This window comes from Varanus komodoensis, unplaced genomic scaffold (assembly GCF_004798865.1).
Source record: "Varanus komodoensis strain SLA01 unplaced genomic scaffold, ASM479886v1 scaffold1, whole genome shotgun sequence".
NCBI lineage: Eukaryota > Metazoa > Chordata > Lepidosauria > Squamata > Varanidae > Varanus > Varanus komodoensis.
Window position 1 is genome coordinate 99,170,172 of NW_025335268.1, and position 25,700 is coordinate 99,195,871.

At 39.7% G+C, this 25,700-nt stretch overlaps 1 protein-coding gene across 1 annotated transcript in view; it reads left to right on the top strand.

Annotated features, from left to right (window-relative positions):
* The window catches only part of CFAP58 (cilia and flagella associated protein 58), a 103,685-nt gene that overhangs the window by 69,171 nt on the left and 8,814 nt on the right, over nucleotides 1–25,700 (top strand). The window contains exon 16 of the mRNA XM_044431375.1: nucleotides 22,371–22,490. Coding sequence (XP_044287310.1) covers nucleotides 22,371–22,490 — 120 coding nt within the window. The remainder of the gene's footprint in view (nucleotides 1–22,370; nucleotides 22,491–25,700) is intronic.

Below are 25,700 nucleotides of genomic sequence, written 5' to 3' on the forward strand. Positions count from 1 at the left end.
ATCTTTCCAGTGGTTATTAGTTTTTAAATAATCATCAGTCAAAATATATTGTGCAGCTATTTTCTCTTTAACAGATTTTCTGTGATAAGGAAAAAGATAGCTGTAATGTTGGGAAAACATGGGAGGGTTACCCAAGGAGGATGTTGCCTGGACCCTCATAAAATATTCTGAAAGAAGCAGGGTGATTGCACAATCAATTCTTCATCTGGAAAGTACCCCCAGAGTTCCTATTCTGTATTTCGCAACATGAGCAAAGCCATCACTAGCTGCTCATCAGAACAGCAGTGAAAAGCCATTGGAAATATATGTGCTGTGAAACTCCATTGAAAATATATGTGCTGCAAATACGTGCTGCTCGCTTGACACCACATATCTAAACTTTTGGACACCACGTTAAGTCCATCAGGTTCAGCTGAATTCTTATAGCAATAAGGATCTTTCTTCATGTGACTACCTGCCATTTGTATGTTAACACCTATTTTATATTTAATGGTTTTTGTTTCTATTCATGAACATTGGTGCTATTGTTCTTTAAACCAAGTTTAGGCTGCTTGAGTGGTGGGGTACCTTTAAAAATAAATACAGAAACATATTAATGATTATACTTTGGATGCCTATAGCAAAGAATGTCATACAGTGAAAAGCATGCAGGCAATTCCTTGTTTATGGTGTGAGTTCATTTGCATAGTGTTATTAATTTTTAAGTGAGCAAATTACACACAATAAATGAACAAAATAATCATAATTACCATGTGAATATAGGTAGCACAGTGTTGGGAGAGTGCCCCATTAAAACTGAATTATGCACCTTTTTATTTGTTTAAAAAAATAGCTGTCTTCACTCAAGGGTGCCTCCTTTTTAAAAATTTGGGGTTTTTGTCTGTCTAACTAAAAGTCTGTTTTACTTAACAGTAAATGCAGACTGGATAACAGTTGGATGGCATCATATTACCTGCTGGTTGTCAGTCATTGTCTCTAAAGACTTGTCATGAAGATAATGAAGGCAGATATAGAAAAGGTTTTTTTGGAGCAGAAACGCAAAAGGAACTGTCTTTATTCAAGAATAGATGTCGAAATCCTTGACATATTCAGAGTTTTACATAGGTTTGATAGTGTCATTTTTAAGCACTGGAAGTTCAGCACCCTTATGTTGTTTTGGTTTAAGGTTGTTTTACAGTTAAATAAAGCAAATATTTGTGAAGATATTTCCATTCAAACTGTAAACATTAAGTACAAATTTCATACTGAAGATTTAGCTTTAATGTTTAGTCTTAACCTAAAAGGGTCACTATGAGGCATATGCTATATTGGTTAATTATAGTGATCCTGGGACAGAAGAAATGTTCAAATGTACTATTCATTGTTGCTTAAAATTCAAAGTAAAACAAAGTAAAACAGGAGCTGGCACTCCTGTTGATGTCCTGGTCGATTCGTGGAACAGGGAGATGACCAGGGCAATCAACATGATTGCTCCTAAGCATCCTCTCCCACCTAGCAGAGCCCGCTCGGCACCATGGTATACGCCTGCGTTGCAGGCAATGAAGCAGGCTGGGAGATGATTAGAGCGCAGGTGGAGGAAATCTCGTGACGAATCTGACCCAACACACTTATGCGCTTATTGTCAAGCCTATGCTGTGGCAGTGAGGGTGGCAAAGAGGCACTTCTTCTCCATTTCCATTGCTTACTCACAGTGCTGTCCAGCGGAGCTTTTCGAAATAGTGCAAGGCCTAACACACGCGGGCCAGGAAAATGACATGGTTTCACCTTCGGCAGCCTGCTGTGGTGACTTTGCCCAGCACATTGAGGAAAGAAATCACTCAGATTCACCGTGATCTGGACTCCACAGTTGATACTATTCCAGTACAAGAAGTGTCCAGAGCTCTGTCTGGTCCATCTTTAATGGATGCTTTCAGTTATTGCAGCCTGATGATGTGGACAAGGTGCTTGGGATGGCATGTCCTACCAACTGTCTTCTTGACCCTTGCCCTTCCTGGCTACTTACAGAGTCCAGTTATGGGATTGGTCCCTGGGTCCAGGAGGTTATTAATGGCTCACTGAGGGAGGGCTGGGTCTCAGCCCCCTTGAAGGAGGCAGTGATCCAGCCTGTCCTGAACAAGGTATCCCTGGACCCAGAGGTGGCCACCAACTTTAGACCGGTGGCCAACATTCCGTTCCTGGGCAAGGTGTTAGAGTGGGTGGTGGTGGGACAACTCTAGGCACTCTTGGATGAAACTGATTATCTGGACCCATTTCAGTCTAGCTTCAGACCCGGTTATGGTACTAAACCTGCCTTGGTCGCCCTGTATGATGACCTGTGTAGGGAGAGGGAAAGGGGGACTGCGTCCCTTTTGGTTCTCTCAGCGGCTTTCAATACCATTGACCATGGTATCCTTCTGGATAGGCTGGCTGACTTGGGAGTAAGAGGCACTATATGGCAGTGGTTCCACTCCTTTCTGGCCAGCCGATTCCAGATGGTTGTGCTGGGGGACTATAGCTCTGCGCCATGGCAACTTTGCCATGGAGTTCCACAGGGCTCTATTTTGTCCCCCATGCTATTTAACATCTACATGAAACTGCTGGGAGAGGTCATCAAGTTTGGGCTGCAGAGTTATCAGTATGCTGATGACACCCAGCTCTACCTCTCATTTACATCTTCTCCAGGTGAGGTGGTGGCTGAACTGAACCGGTGCCTGGCTGAGGTAATGGGCTGGATGAGGGCCAATGAACTGAGCCTCAATCCAGATAAGGTAAAAGTCCTGTTGGTGGGTGGTGCGGGTCTCCAGGTAGGTGATTTTGACCCAGTTCTGGACGGGGTTGCACTTCCGCTGAAGGACAGGGTCTGCAGCTTGGGAGTACTCCTTGACCCAGAGCTGTCACTGGAGTTCCAGGTGGCGGTGGTGGCAAGGAGTGCTTTCCTACAACTTTGACTGATCCATCAGCACCGACCTTACCTGGATGAGCACTCCCTAGCAACAGTGATACATTCTCTGGTAACTTTCCACTTGGATTTCTTCACTGCACTCTATGTGGGGCTGCCCTTGAAAATGGTTTGGATACTGCAATTGGTACAAAATAATACTGCCAGGCTGCTGACAGGGACTGGCCGTTACTCTCACATAACGCCGGTCCTTTACCAGCTCCATTGGCTTCCAGTTGAAGTCCGGGCCCAATTCAAGGTGCTGGTTTTGACCGATAAAGCCCTAATGGCTTGGGGCCAGGATACCTGAAGGAATGTCTCCTTCCTTATATACCCTCCCGCCCCTTCAGATCTTTGCAAGAAGCCCTACCCGGGAACCCTCTCTAAGAGAGGTAAAAAGGTCATCAGTTTGGAGTAAGGGCTTCTCTGCTGTGGCGCCCAGACTCTGGAATGTACTCCCCAGAGAGGTACGCCTAGTGCCAAGTTTATACTCTTTTCGGCACCAGGCCAAAACCTTTTTATTTAAACAGTATTTCAAAATCTAATAGTTTTTAAGTTTAGTCGCTCTGTTTGTTTTGTGATTTATTGTTTTGTTCTGCTTTATTATTTATTGAAATTGTTGTTTTAATTGTCATCTTAAATATTGTAAGCCATCCTGAGATCTTGTATAACAGGATGGCATACAAAAGCTTTTAATAAAATAAATAAATAAATAAATAAAATTTTCTAACATACATGAAATTTTGCGGCAACTTTATAGTACTTTTAATGTTCAGCAGTGGCCAAATACTGTCACTGGAAATTCATATTTACAAAATGTACATCTGCTCCAGGTGAGATGGTGGCTGTACTGAACTGGTGCCTGTACAATGTGTAAATATGAATTTCCAGTGAAGTATAACCATACTGGGGGAGTCATAGTATAACTTGACATTTTTCCTATGAAACCAGTGGCTTTATTAGCCATTAAGAAGGCACATAGACAAAAATATGAAAAGAAGGGTCTCTCTCGTCCTTATTTCCCTCAGGGGAAAGACTATTTTCTTGGCTTTTTAAAGTGTGGGTAAGAGAAAGGATCTGTGAGTGTCACAGTATATTTATTGTGTATCAGAAGCTTATTGTGACATCTGCTAAATATGTGAAGGCTTAAACTGGGAAGTGGGCAAGGGGTGCATGTGAGTCCTGCCCTATCGTCTTTGCACATATTGGCTCCACTTCAGACAATCAGTAAAGGTCTGAAAAGGGCTACTGAATGTCCAGTGACTGGAAACCCTGCTGAATGTGAGAAGTGCAAAAGTGGAGCCAATACAATTGGGGTATTTGCTTTAGTGCCAAACATGGAAGCATTAGATAAGACACCTAAAATTTCACCCGGGACTGCAGACTGAGTGGTGCCCGATGGCCCCACTTTGTTCCTTATTTTGTGGGCAGTTGGGAACTGGAGCCAATTGAGCTCAGAATGCATGCAGGTTGTGGTTATCAGATGCATATAATGAATGAGTGCTGAGTATAATGTGCCTGGATGGAATAAATCGTGCTGTGAATTAAACACTTTCTACCCTTTGCAAATGTCTGACCTCTCACAGCAGCAGTCCTGTCCTATTTCTATTCCTGTGATGAGAGCGTCAACTGGGCATCAGCATGCCTGGCACCATAGAAACAGAGCAGCATTTACCTGTTTTTTTGTAATCTTTTCACTCAACTTTCAGGGACACTTTTCTCAAAGCCACAGCTTGGCGCCAAAACCAAGAGAAAAGAAAAAATGCCAATGGTTTGTCATATGTGAGTGTTCGACATATTTGAGCATATCTATGTTCATACCCCAAACTCCTATGCTCTCCAGTAAGTGTAATTGTACTCCTATTTTCCACTCTAAGAAAAGCAAGATGTTAAGACACAGAGAGTGGAAATGAGCCTTACTCTCCAGTGCATTAATCCCATTCAAGGCTTGTTGATTCCACTTGTGTAAAGTAGGTGCAATATCAGCAAATCCAGTCTTGGCATTTTGTTTTTATTTCCTTGTTGAAACTTTCCCTCAGTTTGTACATTAAGCAGTTAATGTACTGATTTTTCCACAAAATTGCTTTGTTGTAAGATCTAGGTTTTCTGAGGATCACCATTCTTCCTCAGAAAAGGATTCCCTTCCCATAAAGTCTGCTACTTTAGATGCTCTGGAAAGCAAATACCAAGAACAACAACTCCACTCCTCCCAGCAGGTGTCTAATACAGCATACAGTGGTGATGCATAGCATCCTACAGAGTGAACAATGGCACATTTTTTTCAAATTGCCTTTGATCTGGCTTGGACCAGAATCTCCAGTGTAATATCTAAAGTGGAAGATGTAGGTACCTCCATGCATTACTGTGTCCTCTAGGAGTGTTTTCTCGGGTTCTCTTTTCTTCATGCCCTTTTCTCTTTATACAGTACTTGGCATTTTGTCTGCCAAAATAGGATGTTTTTCACAGGCTTTTATATTCTGCTACCTGGTTAATAGAATTTGTTATTCCTGTGTCCTTAGCATGCTGCAATATTTATGTTGGACACTTTAATTTGTCAGACACATTTTTTTCTGATTTCTATAGCTGCTGTTGCAAGCCAAAGTTCCTCCTTCAAGCATTCAGAAGTATTTTTCCGTGCAATGCATTCTTTATTGATCCAAAAGCCCAAATCTCCCAGAATGATTCTCTGGGCATGCACAGAGCAGTTTTTTGAACCCAAGCTAGTAATCAGCTCCGGGAAACCTCTTTATGAGCATGTGCCTGAGTCCCACCTCTTTGGAAGGCGACTTCTGAAAGTGAGCACGCCTCCACTCCACCCACCTCTGCTGATGCCTTTTCATGAGGTGAAGAACCCCATGTCTGAGAAACTCCCATGCTCATGGTCCTCTCCCATCTGCTGTATATCGTGAATATTCCCAGCAACTGCCTGCCCACCTGATGCCTCTAACCTTAGGATAAGCACATCTGCCTCTTCCATTTCAGTGTCATGGCACAACCCATCCTCCCCAGCTCCATTTTGGTCTGCTTCACATTCTGATTCTGATGAATCCCAGTCAGCAAAATAGACATCCTTCTCACTTCCAACATCTACTACCCATGAAGATTCTCATGGTCCTCTTGCTATGCTCTCTTCTCAAGTATATAATCCTGTAATATTGTTTCATTTGAAGTATCACCACTCCCAACTTGTTGTGACGCAGCAAAAGCTGCATTTTGTTGCCATCTCATTCCTGAGTTTATGGTGATGGAATGCACATGCTGTGTCCCACACGATGCCAGCAAAGCTTCACCAGACTAGTGACACAGGTTTTTCTTCTCCTCTCATAATCTCCTTCTCCCACGGTCATTCAATGAAGCTGAATGGTGAAGGATTCAGTTCAGGTAAAATGGAGTACTTATTAACAGAGCCCATAGTTCATGGAATCCTCTACCACAATGATGGCCACCGAGATATAGAGAAATTAGACAAATTCATGGACAATAAGGCTATCAGTGAAGGTATATGCAACTAAGAAATCTTCCAGTGTTCACCATGACGCTTCTCATCAGATTTATCCCTCTCGTACATGTATGTAAGGATAACTTTAAAGAAAGAAAGTTATTTAACACATAGGAATAAAGACAGGTACACAGTAATCATATATGGATTATTTATTTATTAACAATATTTATACCCCATCCTTAACAAGACGTCTCAGGATGGCTTACAACAATAAATCATGACACAAGTACAATACTGAGCATGACAATGTTAAAACCTAATTAAAATAATTAAATATTAAAATAATGGGCAAATAAAAAGGTTTTTGCCTGGTGCTGAAAAGAATATAACGTTGGCACCAGGTGAAGCTCTCTAGGGAGCATATTCCACAGTTGGGGCACCACCACAGAGAAGGCCCTCCTCCAGGTATTCACCCTTCTAACCTCCTTCAAATAGGGTTCCTGGAGCAGGGCTTCTGCCTCAGATCTAAAGGAGTGGGAGGGCGTGTAAGCAAGAAGACGTTCCTTCAGGTATCCTGGTCCCAAGCTGTTTAGGGCTTTAAAGGTTAACACCAGCACCTTAAATTGGGCCTGGATTTCAATCAGCAGCTAGTGTAGTTGATAGAGGACCAGTGTTATATGAGAATCCGGTAAATTATCTGGTAAAAAATACTAAGGAATTTGAACACAGATTCAGTCAATTCATTTACAATGAACAACATTAGGAATACTATACAGATAAGGCAGAAAAAAATGAATACCATAGACAGCTATGTTTAGGACTCAGTGGGTGGGGAAATTAGCACTCACATGGATCATGGAAGGTTAGAATGTTGAAATGTGAATTAGGTATGGACCCAAATCAGGGTAGATTGTGGTTGTGGACTAACGAAAGAAAACAGAGCTGTGAAGGCTATCTGGGATGGGGTGAAGTCTGTGAGCTAGAGGGGGAGCTATAGTGCTTTGTCTCTGGCAGCAGCTGAAGTGCAATGGTTAATCTTTGTGCAAAGTCAGTCAGGATGAGAGGAAGGCAGAACACTTGGGCAACCTAAATTTAAAACACTCAGAACAATTTCTAGTGCCTTGCATGCACACACAAATACTCATGATCATTTGACAGGAAAAAATGAGTAAAGTGATAGAGGCTGTTGGGAAAGGTTTCCCCAGAAAATAGAGCAGAATTGAAAAGATGTCATGAGCCCAATCCTTTAGGCACATAGGCTGAAGTAGGGCACCAAAGTCAAGATTACTTGTTGTAGCAAATTTCCTGATAAAAAGTTAAATGTCACATGTTTTAGACATTTTACAGCTCCATTAGAGTTATAGGCTCAAGGCTTAATTAAAGAAAAAGCCGGAAGTCCTTTAACTGCATCCATGAAAGAATTATAATCTTTGCAGTGTACTTACAATGCAAAGTTAAGAGTCACAAAGAGTGCAAGCAGGGAATTCTAGAAGTGGTTCCAAAGCAGGTTATACACATACGTATAGGCTGGTCTCTCATTTTAGTGCCTCTCTGGTCCATCCTATCAGCAGACTAAGTCCAGATTTCAAGGTAAGAGCAGGAGGGTGCAGGCCCCGAGCAGTACCTCCCATGGATCCTCTACTACACTAGATCCTCTACTACACAAGCTAAAATACCAAGCATTGGGATGAGGCCAAGCACTAAAGGAAGATTAAGTCCAAACAAGAAAGTGGTCCAGGGAATGGAGAGAGATGTTTCTATCATATTCAATGGCAGGTTCTTAAAATTACAAGATTTGGACAATATGAGTCCAAACTGGATAATGTGTTTGGATAAAGAATGCTTTGAGCAGTTCAGATGGTGGTAAATCCGAATAGCTTACCCTGTAAATTTTGGGTATGGATGATGAAAATCTGAGCATTTTACTCCATTTTCTGTGGAAATATCTGTTTCAAGACAGAAGTTTGATGCCTTTCTTCCCTAGCCGAATCTTCCTCAATTTATCAGGTTTCCAGAGATAGCTATCAGCTTTTTTATAGCTGATAAGCATGTTCAGGGATGAACATTAGAATTAGCTACAGGTTATTCAACTCCACACATTGCTGGAGTCCCTGAGGAGTTCTGTGGTTTGTTAGGGTGACTTGTTGGGAAAAACAAGCTGCCTGGTGGGAGTTGTCACAGTGTGACAATGCTTTATAATTGGTCACCCACAATGGGCTGATGTTTCATGTAAACCCAATCAAAGTGAAGCTCCTGCTTTTCTGACATTACATTGCATGAACATACTCAACTATTTCTCCTATCCCACTGGCCAGCTGTTAGAGATAAATGTAGGCCAAGTTGAACTCTTTCAGAGAACAGACTTTCTGTGAGTGGGTTGGATCTACAAACCATCTTGATGCATTTCTGAATGAGGTTCTTATTTTAAAATGTAAAGGTCCATGGTGGCCTTGGGCCAATCCCTCTCCAGGGGTACCACTGGATATTTCCTGAAGATTGAGCTAGGATATGGAGAAATCTCTGCACTTGTCGTGAAAATGGAGCCTTGAAAAGGGCTGTTCGTAGGCTGTTCCATCAGCAGTAGTGGGTATTTAGGTGGCCAGAACTGATGCAGCCTTCAGTATTGAGCTCATCACACATCAATACATATCAGTAATATCAAGCCTTTGGGAGGCCAGGAACATAATTTCAGTGATGAAGTGAGGGTCCAAGAACCAGTGGGAGTAGTGGAGAACTGACATTCGGAATTCATAGAGAAAGCTGAAGTGATATAATAGAATGTGGGAAAGGGATTTGGGAGTCCTCACTCAATGAAGAAGCTCACTGAATCACTTTGGCCCAGTCCTTGACTCTCAACCTAACTTGCCTCACAGGGTTGTGTGATGACATGGCGGATGAGGTGCCTCATTTATACTGTCTGGGGGTCCTTGGAGGCAAGGTGGAATGTACATGTAATGAATAGCAAATGTTAAAACCATGCTAAAGAAAGGGTGAAAACAGTACAAGATAATACCAGCATCTACTCAGAATGTAGTCTTCTGAAGTGTTGCACAGAACGTTGTGGATCTGTGGGCATTGTACTTAACAATAATTACACAACACTGGAGGTATGTGACTCTTTACATGGGGTGTACTTATGTTTACCCAGATTTATATGCCTACTTCCACTGCAAGCCACTGGATTTTTATGCAGCTGTTCAAGTTAAATTGCTAGATCTGGGCCTGAGCATGTGACCAGATGCTAAGACGTAATGCCAGTCAGCCTGCCAACAGTGGCTACTAGTCATAAGGCTATGTATTACCTCCATACTAGAAGCAGTATGCCCCTGAATATCAGTTACTAGGAACATCAGAAACAAAGGTTTTGAGAAGAGAGCAGAAAGCCTTTAAGGAAGAAATAACTCCTTTGCAAGGGAGTTCCATACTGGTTACTGCTTGTGAAATGATGCTGGCAGTTGTAGGTTCCACACTTTCTGCATCACTCTGCCCTGGCAAATGTGTTGATTCCCAGAACTCAGCCATTGCTTGAGCAACATGTATAGAAAACAGTGCAGTGAGTTTGTACTTGCAAATCAGCACCAACTTGCACTTTCCCCACACATATTTATAAAAGAGAGAGCTAGCAACAAGTGTTGCCAAACGTGAGTAATTTTTGCCTTCTCATCTTGATGTGAGGAAAATGTTTGGTTTCTTATAGAATATATCAATTAAAAGTGGTATATTGCCACCTGCCAGTACTCCCTGAAACAGAATACTCCCTGAAACGGTCATGATCAGAGTAGCCTAATCTCAGAATCAGTGGGTACAAAAGCTTATTGCTTGATGCCTTGTTATTTCAAGTGCCTGCCAGATGACTGCCCAAAACTGGTTTTTAGTCAATGAACATATGTCTGAATAACTGGGAACCTTGTTACCTGAAAATGACAGTTCCTTCATCGTAAATCACTGGGCATAGTTCAAGTGCTTGTCTTGTCATCATCATCATCATCATCATAGTTTCCTTGTTCTGATTCTTTTTGGATGATCACAGGTAGATTATAAAACAGACCCACTTTGCATGATAAAACAATCCATAGATCAGTTGTTAATGTGTGGCAACAAGCAAGTATGCTGGTCGCTGCCCCTTCACCTACTTCTGCTTTCCTAAACAACTCCTTGCCTGAACATGAAAACTCTGGGTTACGTAGGGGTTAAACAACCCAGAGCTAACTAATGGTATGCTGTTGGGTTGAATAACTCATAGCCATTACTTGCAAGCCATGTCCATATGCGCAGAAAGCCTAATGTCTTGTAGTCTGAGATCTTTACTTGGGAAGTCTTATTGAGATTGCATCACAGTTTTCTGATTTGGCTAGCCTCCCAAGAGACTGTGGTAGCAGTTTCCCTAAATAAATGAATGCTGGGCTGAAATCCTACAAGTCTCTTGATAATCTCGTTGCCTCATAGATGTGCCATGGTGAGTATGGGGTGACGCTGTTTCCTAGGAATGGAGAAATGTGCCCACCATTTGGTGTGTGCATGCATACGTGTCTACCATTTACTTAATGGTTGCACCTCTTCCTTGCTTTTTAACTTTAAGAGTTTAACAAGTCTTTCTTTCCAGTTTCCTACTGACAGCTCTTCCTGGAATGCCTTGGGAATGATGCAACATCAGCATGGTATTACACAGTTTGAGAATGATTAGCATTTCTAATTTTAACTTATATTAAGAACTAAAACATAATCATACATTTTTTAACTTAAGAGCATGATAAGTAGCATATTAGAAATATTTTGCTGATGTTTCTGCTAGTTTTTCCTCATCTTTCAAATAGACACATGAGAATAAAACCTTCATAATCTTCTGTTTAAAAAGCAAGCCAGGAACGATAATGATTAGTTTAATTGCATCAATTGGAGGTAACCACCTGCATTTAATAAAAGGAAAATTGTTTTCCAATAAGAGCCAATTGTGATTATCTAGCATCAAGAGATGGAGAAAATAAAGTAGATCACTTAGCACTCAAATAAAGCAGTTGCAATAATTTCCCCTTTCAATGTAGGTCTCATTGAATCTTTGTGGATTCATTTGGTATGCACAAAGACATATTTTTGTGATAAATGTTCTTTTTGATAACAGCAAGATGCAAATTTGACAGAGGAATTAGGCAAAATTGGATCAAGATTGGAACCCTGGGGAATCTTTAACATTTTTAGCTATGTTGATAGTATCTCAGCTAGATATCTTTTCAGACTAAAGGTGCTAGTTATGAAGAGGAGAAAGTTGCAGCTGGAACGGATATTAGTTTGGGAAAACTCTATGAATAATTAATTCCTTTTATGTTTTAGGGGAATTTAAAAGATCCCTGAGAGCTAAAATGTAATTCTGCAGGGTCATGAAATTCCACCCATTGCATCACTTGGGATTTATGTAATTCCATCTAACCTATCTTTGATAGATAGGTGTCAAGGGAAGCTTTTGTTCACTGCATTTTAATGGATGTGCATGAATTTTATTATACAGGTGAGACATGGGCTCTGGATGCACTCAGCCTGCTGCAATTCTGAGTGGCAGGATAAACCAAGATCTGATTTATGTGCATGAGTTATATTATTATTGTCCTTCCCCTAGTTAGGCTTCAGAATTTCAAGGTATTTGTTCTTGTGGAATACTAGAAGATGGCTAAAACTGGCCAGTAGAGTTTTCATTTTTCATCTATCATGGCTTGACTTATTCCTACTTAGTGGTATTCCAAAAGTGAATGAAAGGTCAGAAAAAAAAGTCTTCTGTAGAGACACTTCAGTATGTTAATTATGAATAGCTACAGCCATCGCCTATGTGCATCAAGGTATTTAAGTGGACCCTCTAACAGACCATGAGATACAGGTTACAAAAGTGACATTCAATGATAGCGCATCTACTCTGCAAATGAATTTAATTCTTCCTAGTTTTCCAGAAAGCTGTGGAAAACATCTTTTTTCTCAGCATGTTAACATAACTGCAGCTTTCAGTGCATAGTGTTGGGAGAGCGAGTTGCAGATTGTGATATCTGATTTTAGTTATCCTGTCTACAGTATGTTTTCTCAAAAGTATGCCTTCATTGATTCTTACACCCCAGGTTGTTTACTTGAAATTGCAGCCTGACCTTGAATTCTGAATTGTAAACATAATGGGTACCAATGTGTGTGTACGTACATCTTATCTACCAAAGCTCATGCCACAGTAAATAAGTTAGTCTGTGAGATACCACAATGATCTTTTTTTCCATTGGTATTTTGGACAATAGGTAAATACCACCAGTTTCAAGAACTCATTTTCTTAATCATCTGAAAGTTAAGTATGCCTTACCAAAATTATCTGCTAGGTAAAATATGCTGTAACTTTATTATTGAGAATATATTCTTATACAGGCATGTGAGTTTATGCAAATTTTAAAATATTGTGACCTGTTTTTTGCTTCTGGACAGGTTGGGTATAAATGCTTTAGATAAATAGAAAGCATTTGCAAGTAAACTTTGCCCCCACTTCCCATTCTGCTTGGGACAACTGTGGGTAATCTTTGATAGTCTCTCCCTTCTGAATTGCTAGTGGGTGGATACAAGTAGTGATGGTTAAAAGAGTCACTCCCCTATAACCTGATTTGGAATTAGGCATGTAGATAGAACCTGGGAGAGGAATTCAGATAAGGTGGAGAAGAACTCAGAGTCATGAGATTTATCTTGTATTGGAGGTGAGCATTCTTGAAGTTTAATTCAGAGCCAGAAAATTACAAACCTTTGCTACTTCACTAGCTACAAGATGGAATGGCAAGTGTTTCCTCTTACCATGGTAGCCAGTAACATATAATGTTACTTGAGCTAATTTTCCAGAAGGAAAATTACATTGTTCATCTATGTTCTGCAGACTGGAAGCAGAAAAAATTCTGCTGTACACTGGAGAAACCAGTGGTTTGTGCTCTTCTAGGATACCTGGTGTGCTAAACTGAGATGGATGTAAGTGATAGGATTGTGCCCACCATACTTTCTAAGATATGAAGAGATTCTGTTTTTGTGCTTAGTATCATCATGCAGTTTTTTCATTTTGTTCTTTATCATTTGCACCAAGAAAATCCCATGATTTCTGCTAATCTGTTATTTTACTATTTGCAAGACAATCCTATTTATGTTTATGTGGAAGTAAGCCCTGTTGTGTACAATGGGATTTGCTCTCTTACAAGTGTATATAGTATGACAGCCTTAGTGTCCCACAAAAGGGAATTGGAACTATTGATTTGTTATCTTGGTAAATAGAAAACTCCTTCTTAGCCTTAACCAAAGAAGAAGGCAAACCAACTAAATGCAGAAAATGCTTATACTTTGTCCTTCAAAAACATGCTGAGTATAGTGATAATGTGTTCAACTTATGTCATTGGAAGGCAAGGTGAGAGTGAACATCTTGTAAGAGGCTGTAGGGTATCTTCTTCTCTCATTAAGTTGTTTTGAAAATGTTAGTCATTTCGGTGCAATCAGCTTCATACTGCAGGGAACAAATACACTCCTAAAAAGCACTTTAAGAGCTGGAGAAGCACCTCAGGGATGATATTGCAGCATCCAGGCCACAATGAATTGAGTCTGAAACAGGGACATCACCTCAGACTATCCTGCAGATTGTTGACTAGGACTTTCCTCAGTTCCCTTATTGTGTATCCTTTCCACAATTTGACATTTTCACATTCAGTTTTTCATGCAAAAAAAATTCATGAAGCTCTCTATCTAGGAAGAAACTGCTGTCACTTGGGAAGGAAGTTAACTTGAAACAACAAAAATACAGGTGATGGCAAATAAATGACAAAAATGCGGGTGATATGTTGCTGTTGTACACAGCCTAGAGAGTACACTTGAGCTACTTAGAGGCTCATAAATATGAAAATAAATACATGCATGCATAGAGTAAAACACCAGAAAATCAATATATTAACTACAACTGTGAAATTGACAGTAAACAGTATCTTCAAAAATAATATCTCCATTGATAGATTCATCTAATTCTAATTAAATTAGTCCTAGAATATGGTCTGAAGACGCATAAAGTATCCTCCATGTGGCCTGAGCTTGAAGGCAAGACCACCTGGGAACTGCATGTAGCCACCTTGAGTTTCACAATGGGAGACATATGGAATATGAATATAAAAAATAAATATATTTGTATTATTTTATCATTCAAAAGTGCAAGTTGATGTGAGGCAGGAGATACCCTTTGCTAGGTACGGAGCATTAAAAGGGAACACTAGCATTTTGAATTGTGCTCAGAAGTCAACTGAGAACCATTTCAGAAATTTGAGCAAGTTGCAGTCTGATCAGCACGAGAAGTCTTGCTTGACTTCAAGGCCATTGAATTCTGGTTAAGCTGGAAATCCAACTCCAGAGGTTGTTAACAATCACCACATTTCCATATTGCCTGAATTATGGATCAGTTTCTTATTCCTCATGCAGTCCATTACTGATTCCAAGCATGTGTTTAGAATATTAGCCATTACATCTAGATTGGATGAAAGGGAGGTAAATAGGTGGATGCCATCAGCAAATGATGGCCTTATTCTGAAATATATGGTCTCTGATAGAAGACTTCTAGCAACAACTTCTGGTATTTTCTCAATATTATAAAATCACTGTATCATAGTGCTTTCCTATTTTCAGTTCATCTTATCATGATTTATGGAATCAGAAACTTCTGAATGTCTAGGAGAATCAACAGGATCCTATATATCTCCCACCATAGGAAATCCATCTGAGAAATCAAAGTATCCTCTGTCTGATGCAAGAACAAAGAAGGATCCAAGTCCTGTGGGAGGGATTTTAATAATTTAATATGATCTTATCAGAACATTTATGGAAACACATATTATCTTTCATCTTGAAATTCACTTGGGTGAATTGATAGGTTCTCTGTGCAGTAGTTATATACTAAGCAGTAAGAGAATGTCTGTGCCATGAAATTTGCATTTACCTGCATTGTGAAAAATTGCTTAAAAGTCTGCAAATGTTACTGAAGAATAAAGGTTTTGTGTATCTATTGAGGTCTGTAACCATGGAGGGCTAAATTGCAGATGCTTTGAGGGCATATGTTGTTCTGATTAGATTATAGGGCTTGATAAATTGTCCTTATTGTCCTGTAGTGCAGCCATGAGTTTTTGCAATACTGATGAGGAAGGCTTTTTAAAATACAGTGAAAATGACATGCAAGCCACAATGAATGAGAAAGACAGACTAATCTATATGTACTGAACTGTTTTAGGATGCTGCAGCTTTTACAGGTGTCTGCTGACATATATGAAATTTTAGTATAAGAGTAAGACCTTTAGAGACTAGTTGATTAAGAACATTCATATTGCAGAAATTGAGAGCTTGAGGCAACTTTTTCCCACTGTTGGGAAGTGAAGGTTACTGTATGCTAATTTTTCATGTGCCTCATAAAACATTTCATTATAGACAACCTGAGCTGAAAATTATTTTATTATGCCATATCTTAAAAAGAAGAAACACAATCTCACTGTGCTTATAGAAGTAAAATGAATAGAATCAAGTATGGTCATATTAGCAAAAATACCAGCCTCTTATGTAACAGCTTGCAGAAAGTTCTTAGCCCACTTGGAAACGTCAGAGCTTCATGACATCTTAAAAAAAACGGTTGGGGAGTTCAGTGCTGTTGACATTTCAGTTATAATGTCAATAAGCGATGAAACCCCCAAGGCAGATTAACTATTTTCCTCAGCAATCCTGTGTAAAACTTCTTAGACTAGTAGTCTCACTGAAGTTTCTCTCCTTCTCTATTAATTATGCTGAAGACCTTTGTCAGATTAAATGTTTTTTGGTTTTACAATAATAAACATGCTTAAAAATAAACTTACAGTTAAAATATAGTTCTTAACTTGCATGTCTTTTGAACTTTAAGTAGGACGTCAGTCTCACTATGAAGAATAACAGCATTTTAGTACCCTTCCATTTCCTGTGATCTCAAAATATCTTTTCCTGGAATATCCAAAACTATTATGGAAATTCTATCTACTACTAAGCAGAGTGTATTGCAATTTTAGTCCAGGTAGTTGCTAGGAGAGATAATGAGAAGCCAATTTGGGTTCTAGCATGGATAGTGCTAAGATTTTTGTGGAGACAGATGTTGAACTGATTATGTGATAACGAACATCTGATATGCATGTTAAAACTGCCACTGTCTTCTTAGTTTGTTCATTTCTTAATATTTTGGTGTTCATTAATAAACCTCAAGTGGGTGTATTTCCTGCACCTCTCACCATAAAGAGAAGGGGAAACATAAAACATTACTTGCATTTGCTCAGGCTTGCAGGTGCCTAGAAACATGTAAAATGTTACAGTAAAATGTATGGCATTCTGCATACTTACGCTTAAGAGACAGGTAGAGGTGTTGGAGAAATGTATGAAAGGGATTTGCAAAATGGATTGAGAAGGTTCTTGGTGTATAACAAGAACATGAGTTATTTCTGAAATATGTAACCAAGCTTACACCATTGAAATACTAGAACTGTAACATCCACTTTGATGGTGAATCCATCTTTATTAGAAGTGAAACCATTGATCATCACCAGCTAAAATGACAGACTGGACTTCCTAATGACTGAGTTAGCACTTTTGTCATCTTCTAAACAAGTGTGACTTAAGTCACAAAGAAACAAGCAATCCCTATCAAAATGAACCCCCTGGTGTATTCAGATGGATAGCTCCTGTGTTGCGCTTTCCCTGCACAGCATCCCATTACCTCAAGGAAGAGGTCTACAGATTTATGTACTCCAGTGATTTGAGATACTGGCTTTTGTTAACCAACCTGACATGGGAACAGAGTGCAGCAAGCAGGACTTCCATGCAGTATTTTCAGTGCATGAATGGCATCTTTAGTAAAAGACATTTTCTCGCTTCCTTCATGCTTGTGGTAGAATTGTACTGCTTGGCGGCAGGGGGCAAGTAACCACATTCTGGGTCCTGTTCCATTACTACTAGGTGCTGCCCTGGTGCCTAACCATGATCAGTTTATCAAAAATTTTATATTGGGAGTTGGCAAAAACCCACTTTGTTTGCATGTTGTGCATAGCACAGTAGAGATCAGGCAAGTTCACTGATCTGGCTTACTTACATCTTTGTACCTAGCGCTCTAACTGAATCAAGTTAGAGCACTAGCCAGACAAAATTTGGCTAAGAGAGGAGTTAGTTCACATTCGGAAGGAGAGGGAGAAAAGAAAGTGTCAAAATAAGATGAGAGACAGGTTTCAGAAACACACTGTCATGGTTTATCTTTGAGGCAGATGTGCAGATTTCTAATTAAGAAAGGAATCTCAGACTGGCAGGATTTTCCCCAGCTAAAAATAATCCTGAACTTTATACAAATTATGTGGAAGACAAATAATGGCAGACACATCACCCAGATTTTTACTCTGAGTTCCTTTTTTTCTCTTTTTGGTGAGGAATAGTTATGTGATACCCATGGGGGAGGGGGGGTTAGAGACTGGCAGAGCCTTTGTTGTGGTAGGCCCCTTTGTCTTCTGCAATGTTTACTTTTTCTCCATCCTTATTGACAAAAGGAATTTTATAGGAATTCTCTCTGTCACCATATCCTTCTATATCCTTCTATAAATATCATCATTTATTTATTCAGTGGGTCATATAGCCCATCCTATCCCAGCGTTGAAGGACAGATACCAGTATATAAAATAATCTGAGCAATATGCAGTTGCATTTTTTGATATTTTATGTGAAGGCCCAAAGAAGGAATACTATTTCCTTTGATATAATGTTTATATGGGCTTCATTGTTCTGCAGTGCTCTCTAATTAATTGAATTTGCATCACTGTAATAAACAAATGATTTTAATTCTAGACTGACCTCTTTATAACTAAGGTGTGTTCTTTTTTGTTTATTTTTAAGTCCAGATGAGACTTTTGCTCAGTATTTTTTCTCACATTTAATTCAGCATTTAGAGGAGAACAATGCCACATAACATCCAAGTAATAGTGAGAATATTTGAGAGACCACTGCAGATGAGTCTCGAAGCTTGGCAGTAAGAGTACAGCAGAACATTTGGAAGAGGTTAGCACATTTCCAAGTCAGCAGCCAGAATGTCAAATCCTGAAATCCTTGGCCATGCAGGATCCTTATTCAAATACAGGATAAGGGAGGGCATCCAGATTTGTGGGCTGTTCCCTGCTTTAGGTTATTTATCCAGTTGTGTAAACCTTAAGGTGCTGCTGCTGATGGTTGTCACTTACGAAGGGGGAACTGGCATGGAGAAAATGTACTCTGGCGCTCTACCATACCATAGTGTTTGGAATTGCCACACAGTCAACACATGCTTTGCTGATGAGAAAAGCAGAGAAGTACTTCCTGTTGATGTCCCCTGACACATAGCGCTTTTCATCCAGTGATAAATAAACTGACAAAATGTAAAAGATGTTTAGTGGATAAGGCTCATGGATGTGATAAAAGACAGGTGGCTCTGCTACTGCTAGATTATAGAGGCAATATATATTAGACAGACAAGTAGTTTCTGCTGCATAAGATAGATTACTCTTTCCGAAAGAAATGCATGTGTTGTCTTTAAATAGGGTTATTATACACCCCATTGCACAGTGTTCAAAAGGCTTTGTTGTCCTTGTTGATGGTTAGGAGAGAAATAAATTGGAAACCAATTGCAAATAAAACCTGCCCTCCATCAACTTTACCTGCATTACTAGGGCCTCTTACAAACTACAAATTGTGTACCATTCAAGGCAGGAACATGAACTATGCCTAGCATTGCTCTGAAAACAAAGCTGTATTGTTTGATGCAATTTTCTACACTTAACAACTAATGGGAAATCCAAAAGGGGTGAAAAGGCTCAATTATGTTTTCAGTGGCATAATGAAATTTCACTTAAGAGTAAATCTGAAGAAAAATCTATTAGCATTTCATGTAGAAAAAGTTTATTTCTAGATATATATTTTGTTCAGCATATATAGAAAATGCAGTAAACAAACCACACTATATTGTGAGCAAATTGTGTTCTCCCAATTTTTGTGATTATTATGACGTTGTACCATGAAAGAAAACATAATCTATAAATAGTGTATAACTTCAAGTATATTTTATTTTATCTTGGTGTCATGGATGCCTAATTTTATCCTTTTTTGTAATTTCTGATCATAACAAGTGTACTCTCTCTAGCTTTCAAATCACGAATTGCTTTTGAAAATATTGGCCGTGTTCCATGCTATTGAGTGTACATTATAGGAATGTGTGCATGTTTTTGTACATTTCTTTATCTGCATCCAGAATCCTGACAGGAAGAGTTATAGTGTTACATAGCACCGAGAAGAGCAGGGAATGGGGATGATCAGCAAAGTCAGCTTAAATGTGAGACAAAATATGTATATAGGTTCAGTCATCTTCCTACATCCCTTTCCATTTAAATGAATCTTTTTTCCTTTCTGGTTGGCAAACTATCATGATGAATGTATCTTAGAGAAGTGCTGGTTTGAAACTCATTTTCAGTTAAATACATTGGTTGGGTTCTCATGTCAAAACAAGCAAACCTGTGTGGTTATTGGAGTGAGCCTTTTGTCTGTATTTTGAAGTGGTTTTGCTGAAAGAAATGGTATCCTTGCTGTCCTGGAGTGCTTGCAGAAGTATATCAACAAGGACAACCTCTGCATTCAGAAGCAGATTTTTTTGCTAATCCCTACTCATTAGAATGGTGTTAAGGAAGTCCTTGGAGTTTATTGGTAAATCATCTGAGACAGCTCTTCTAGGATCTAAATGCACTAGAGGATCTAAATGTACTATCCTTCCACTATTCAACTGGTGAAATAGCATAACTGAGGGCTTGGGAAGAGTCTCACTAGATTGACAGAGGAAGTGGGAAACCTCTGCTCTTTTTGTCTATACCAGACAAGGGTATAATGTGATTTTAAAAATTGTGGTTGTTTGTGCATGCTTTGGAAACACTAGCTTGCATCCTTAGGAGGGGAGGGGTTTATCATTCAAACCCTGCTGAAAAGAGAGGGAAGAGAGGTAGGCATGTCATGAGCGGAGCTGGCTGGAGCTGATGGTCAGACTAGATGGCCTGGGAGTCGCCTGCTGACTTGCTCTGTTTCTATGAGAGTAGAGAAGGGAAAGAACAAAGAGATAGCGGGTAGAAGGAGAAAACATAGAGAAGATTAGAGAGAAGAGTAGGAGGATTGTTTGAAAGGATTCAGAAATGGAGAAAACAAGAGAAATCATATCAAGGAATGATATGACAGCCTCAAGAAGTACAGTACATAGCCATGGTCATTAGAATTATGGATGCAGATATGGCTGAGGAGTCTCCCCTAGTACTTCCAAGAACTGTGAAACATGAATATGAAGAGTTTAAAAGCACAAGACCCAAGATGTAAGGCCATCTTGGGTGGATGGCAAGGTGTCAGTCTCCTTCCAGGGATCAGGGAAAGAACCTTGATAGCCTGAGAACAAGCATGTAGAGATACAGGCTACAACATTCAGTGAAATAAAACTATTATATTACAGCAATGCTTGAAACAAGACATAATGCTACCTCTGCTTGGTTCACACTGTTACATATTGTGATACTCTAGCGGGTAAAAGCCAGCATATTGGTCTAGGATCTAGTTTGGATATGGGAAATCAAATTTCCTCTTAGTTCTGAAACCTCCTGGATGATATTGGCTTTTCTCTCAGCCTAACTGATCTTGCAAGGATTGAACAACATTGCCTCAATTTCCTTGGAGGAACAGCAAAATTAATATGATAAACAAAATAGTACCAGGTTTATCTTTCAGAAGCATAAAGAAATTCCATTTGTATATGTATCCAAATTTGAAATATTATCTTATTTCAACAGAAAATGTCTCATTTTAATTTATAACTGAGTACAAATCACTGCTCTCTTTATGTAATGCATATTTGAAAATGCAAGTGCAGTATGAAAATTACATGAAGAAATTCTTGACAGCAAGGATCAAGTTTGTTAATGTGCAGTTACCTCCAACAGCGAACGTTGCACATGTCATTATCACTGCCTCTGCTTACATTTACAGTGTGTTCTGTCTAAGACATTAGTGTTCTAAAGCCTAATATTTCAGTTAGGAGATGGTATAAATGGACAACTGTAGTGACCAGAGTCTTGCATTAGCCACCATATGGGAACATGATTTGTTATACCAGCAGATGTAACTAAGAACTATATGGTTTGAGATGTGTATCATAGTTAGAAGTTAGTTAAGTCTACCATGATATGTAAGAACTGTAGTGAAAGACCTTGTCAACTACAATTCAAATTAATGCTGACAACAATGAAGGTACTGGTACTTTTCTCAAAGCAAGGTTATAAACAAGCATATTTGTATTTCTGCATGTGTTGTTGATAAAAAATCTGTTATGTCTCTGGGTTATTCAGGTAATATTGCAGTTCTGTTGCTGCAATTAAATCTCAGTTTCACTATTCTGACTACTTTGTTAGGCTTCTTGGACTTTTGAAATGTTGATTATTGCATATTTTTCATATATTAATTTTGTTGTTGAAAGCCAGTTTCAGAGACCTGTGAGACTGAATGACATGGCAAAAATTTTAAATAGAATAAGCTCTCCATTGGGAACATTAGGAATTATGAATTGATTTCTTTGAAAACATATGAAGTTAAGGAAATATTAAAGGTTTGTTATAAAGTAATGATGTACAATTTTCATTAAAATTTTGCATAACTCTTTTTGCATATATGCTCTGTTACGTTTTGGATAAGATTCACGGTAAATTGGCCAATGAGAAGGTCAGCTTTTATGTTTATATTTATCACGCTAAGATAACAAAGATTGGCAAGAAGTCAAGCACTACATACAGTTCAGCAAACTGAGTAAACTTAGAAATGTTTTCATGCTCTGAATGTCCCTTATCTTTCTGTTCTGATGTCCTTATATTAGGGCTACCTCCATAGCTTCTAAAGTGGAGGGCAACTGTAACTTACAAGTTGCCTTCCTCCTATTTTATCTTCCAGGAGAAAGAGAAACTGTATGTAGAACTGAAACACATCTTAGCCCGTCAGCCAGGACCAGAAGCAGCAGAACAGTTGCAGTTGTACCGGCATACCCTTCGAGAGAAGACCAAACAACTTAAAGTAGGTGTTTCTTCCTTCCAAAAAATCATCATAGAAATAGGTCTGAGTTGTACTTCCATATCCCCAAGAATTAAGAAATTACTGTTACTAGGCATACTGACCCAAAATATTTTTTCTAAACTTACAGGTTTATATTTGCCTTAAAGACTTAAGAATAACAAAATGGTTCTGTGGTTCAGAGTCAAATTTCAATAAATTCTTTACATATGATTCTTTGAAGAAAGCTAGTATATAAATCCCTAAATTGTGTTGAGAGTAGCATTTTTGGTGCAACTTTAAAAAAATAAAACTAAGAAATGAAAATCTAATTAGAGCATTAATCTACACCCTTTTACTATAAATGTGCATTCCACTTGAGCCTTTGGAGACCGTGCAAGAATTTTGTATGAGACATTTCATTTTCAATATCAGAGATTTTGTAATGGGCCAGTCAAAACAGTTTCCTTCTGCCTTAACAAGCTTGCAGAAATGGATTGAGAAAGCATTTCTAAATCCTTCATCTTTTTCTAACAGTGCATCCTTGTATATTAGTCTCACATCTTATTAGGGGGCTGACAAGAGTAATCTCTCTTAACCCCTTGTCACTGTAAGGCACGATTTCCTCAGTGAGAAAAGCTTGTTTATGCCTTCTGGAACCACTTGAAATGCTAAGCAGCAGCTTGGGTTATGTGTAATGTGGCACTCTTCCTTCATTTTGATTGGTATGAAAATACAACAGAGTTATTCTTGTTTGGTTTTGTTTTGTTTTGTTTTGTTTTGTTTTGTTTTGTTTTGTTTTGCTGTGCATGCATATTGCTAACTACTGTAGTATTGTAGTTAGAGTGTTGAACTGGGACCTGGAGATTTCAGTTCAGCCATGAAGCTCAGTGGGTGACTTTTGGTGGGTGACTGACTTTATGCCTAGTCTACTTTATGCAGGATAAACTGGAACGGAAGAGGAGGATCTTGTAAGTTGCTATGAGTTCCTTGTGGTAAAAAGGTGGGATCTTATATAAGAAATAAAGTAATAAGTAAGGATGCCTGCAGGAAAAAAATCATGACAATTTGCCATATATGACAGTAATGAGGGATTCAGTATATACCTAGGATAGGGATTGATCATCAAGGTATAACTGGCTCAATGTATTGTGAAGCTGTGTGATAAAAACTATATATATTTCTGTGTGCATTTAACATGTATTGCTCTCCTAACTATAAAAAGATAGAAACATAAAATAGCGGTATATGCTGAAATTTGAGAAACAAAGAGATGCATTGAAAAGGTCATTTCCCTCCAAAGCCTTATGACTTCTAAGCCATTTAAAAATTTGCCATGACTATCTTAAAGTTTCTCATATTATCAGAATGTCACAAAATAAGAATAGTATGCTGCTACATGTGCAATTTTAATGAATGTAGCCAATATGTGATAACTATGTTGTTGATCTGAATATTAAATGAAGGAGATCATCCAGACTTTACTGGGTTATATTTTCCATCCAGGCTCTAGTTACTGATTACATTTTTGTTATGTAGTTTTCTGTACTCAGGCTTTTGGTTAGTTCACCTAAGTGTTCCAAGATATTAGGTTTTCATAAACATTTTTTGTTACTTTTGAAAGAATGGTTTTATTAGTTTGATGTGTAAACAGATCGTCATGGTTAAATGCTGGTATAATGAAAATATAATCAAAGATACAAGTTCAAAAGTACAGGTCTCATTACCCATCTCTGTACACTGTTTCCAACATTCTGTTGTAAGAACTGGCCATTTATTCCTGTACTCTGCTTTTAGTTCTCTAACCAGTTACTGTTCCTTAAAAGGACCTTTCTTCTTATCCCATGACTGCTTTGTTTGGTCAGGAGACTTTGTAAACTAGTCTAAGTAAACTATGTCTGTCAGATTGCCCCCATCCACAAGCTTGTGGTCATTAAAAAAAAAACTCTCAAAATGTAGTTAGATAAAACTACAAGTTACAACTGAAGATGGTATAAACATGGGAAAAGCTTGCACATCACAGACAGTTTGCAGAACATACAAGACTAGAATCATTATATTCACAACCCCAGGCTCCTAATTCTCACTGTGGCCACTAAATCCACAACTATTACCCTTAAACTAAGGACCAGGAACATCAACTTTCTCTGCCATTTTTGTCAGATTTCTACCCCTGCAGAGGCTCCCCCAAAGGGTAGATGCCCTTTTGGTTTTGCCTTCCCTGCAGTGAACCCCACAGAAAGAGTGACCTGCCATCTACACCAGGCTGTCCAGCTTCCCCCTCCTGAAATTTGCTTGAAGTCCTTGGTCTCCTGTCAGGCAAGCACTAGGCTTTAATTCATCTAATTCTTCAGTAACAAGGAGGGACCACCAGCCCAGGACCCTGCTCCAGCCTGCTTCTCCCGGCGCGGGGCACGGGGAGGGGCCCGGCGGGCCACAAAACACCAGCGGTGGCCAGGCCGGCATCCCAGGAGGAACCAGCGTGTGGGACGGGCCCACCTCGATCCACACCACCCAGACCCCACCGCTGTTCCTCCACCCGCTGCTGCCTGCTACCGCCACTGCCCTGCTGCAGATGTCAGGACCACCGGCATAGGACCCTGCTCCGGCCTGTTTCTCCCGGTGCGTGTGAGAGATGCGCCGGGAAGGGGTGGGGCATGGGGAGTGGCCCTGTGGACCCCAAAGCACCGGCGGCAGCCGGGGCCAGCGGCCTCGGGCCGGTGGCCGAAGGGCGATGGCCTAAGGGCGGTCGCCGTTTGGGGGGCCGACCGGGGGGCTGGGCTGGCCAGGGGCTCTGGCTGTGGTTTGGTTTTATTTATTTGTGGGCTAGTGGTGGTCTAGGTGGAGGACAGTAAGATGTTTTAATGGTTTTAATTGTTGGTTTTAGATTGTTTTTAATTGGTGCATCTTGTGCTTTATTATGATGTTGCCTGGGGAGCACGGGGCTGCCACCGTCAGGGTGGTGATGGGCAATGGGCGTTATGGTATTGGGGGTCTAACAGGTCAGCATAGAAGAAGGAGGGACAGATGGTTAACACCTGTCCCTCTTTCTGGTTATTCCCCCAGCAGGCGGGTTCCAGGTAGACTTGTCAACTGCCCTCCGGGCCTGTTGGTGCTGCTGCTTAATGCCAGATCGGTCCAAAATAAGGCAACACTTATCCATGATTTGATCATGGATGAGAGGGCTGACCTGGTGTGCATCACAGAGACCTGGGCGGGTGAGGGGGGGATGTT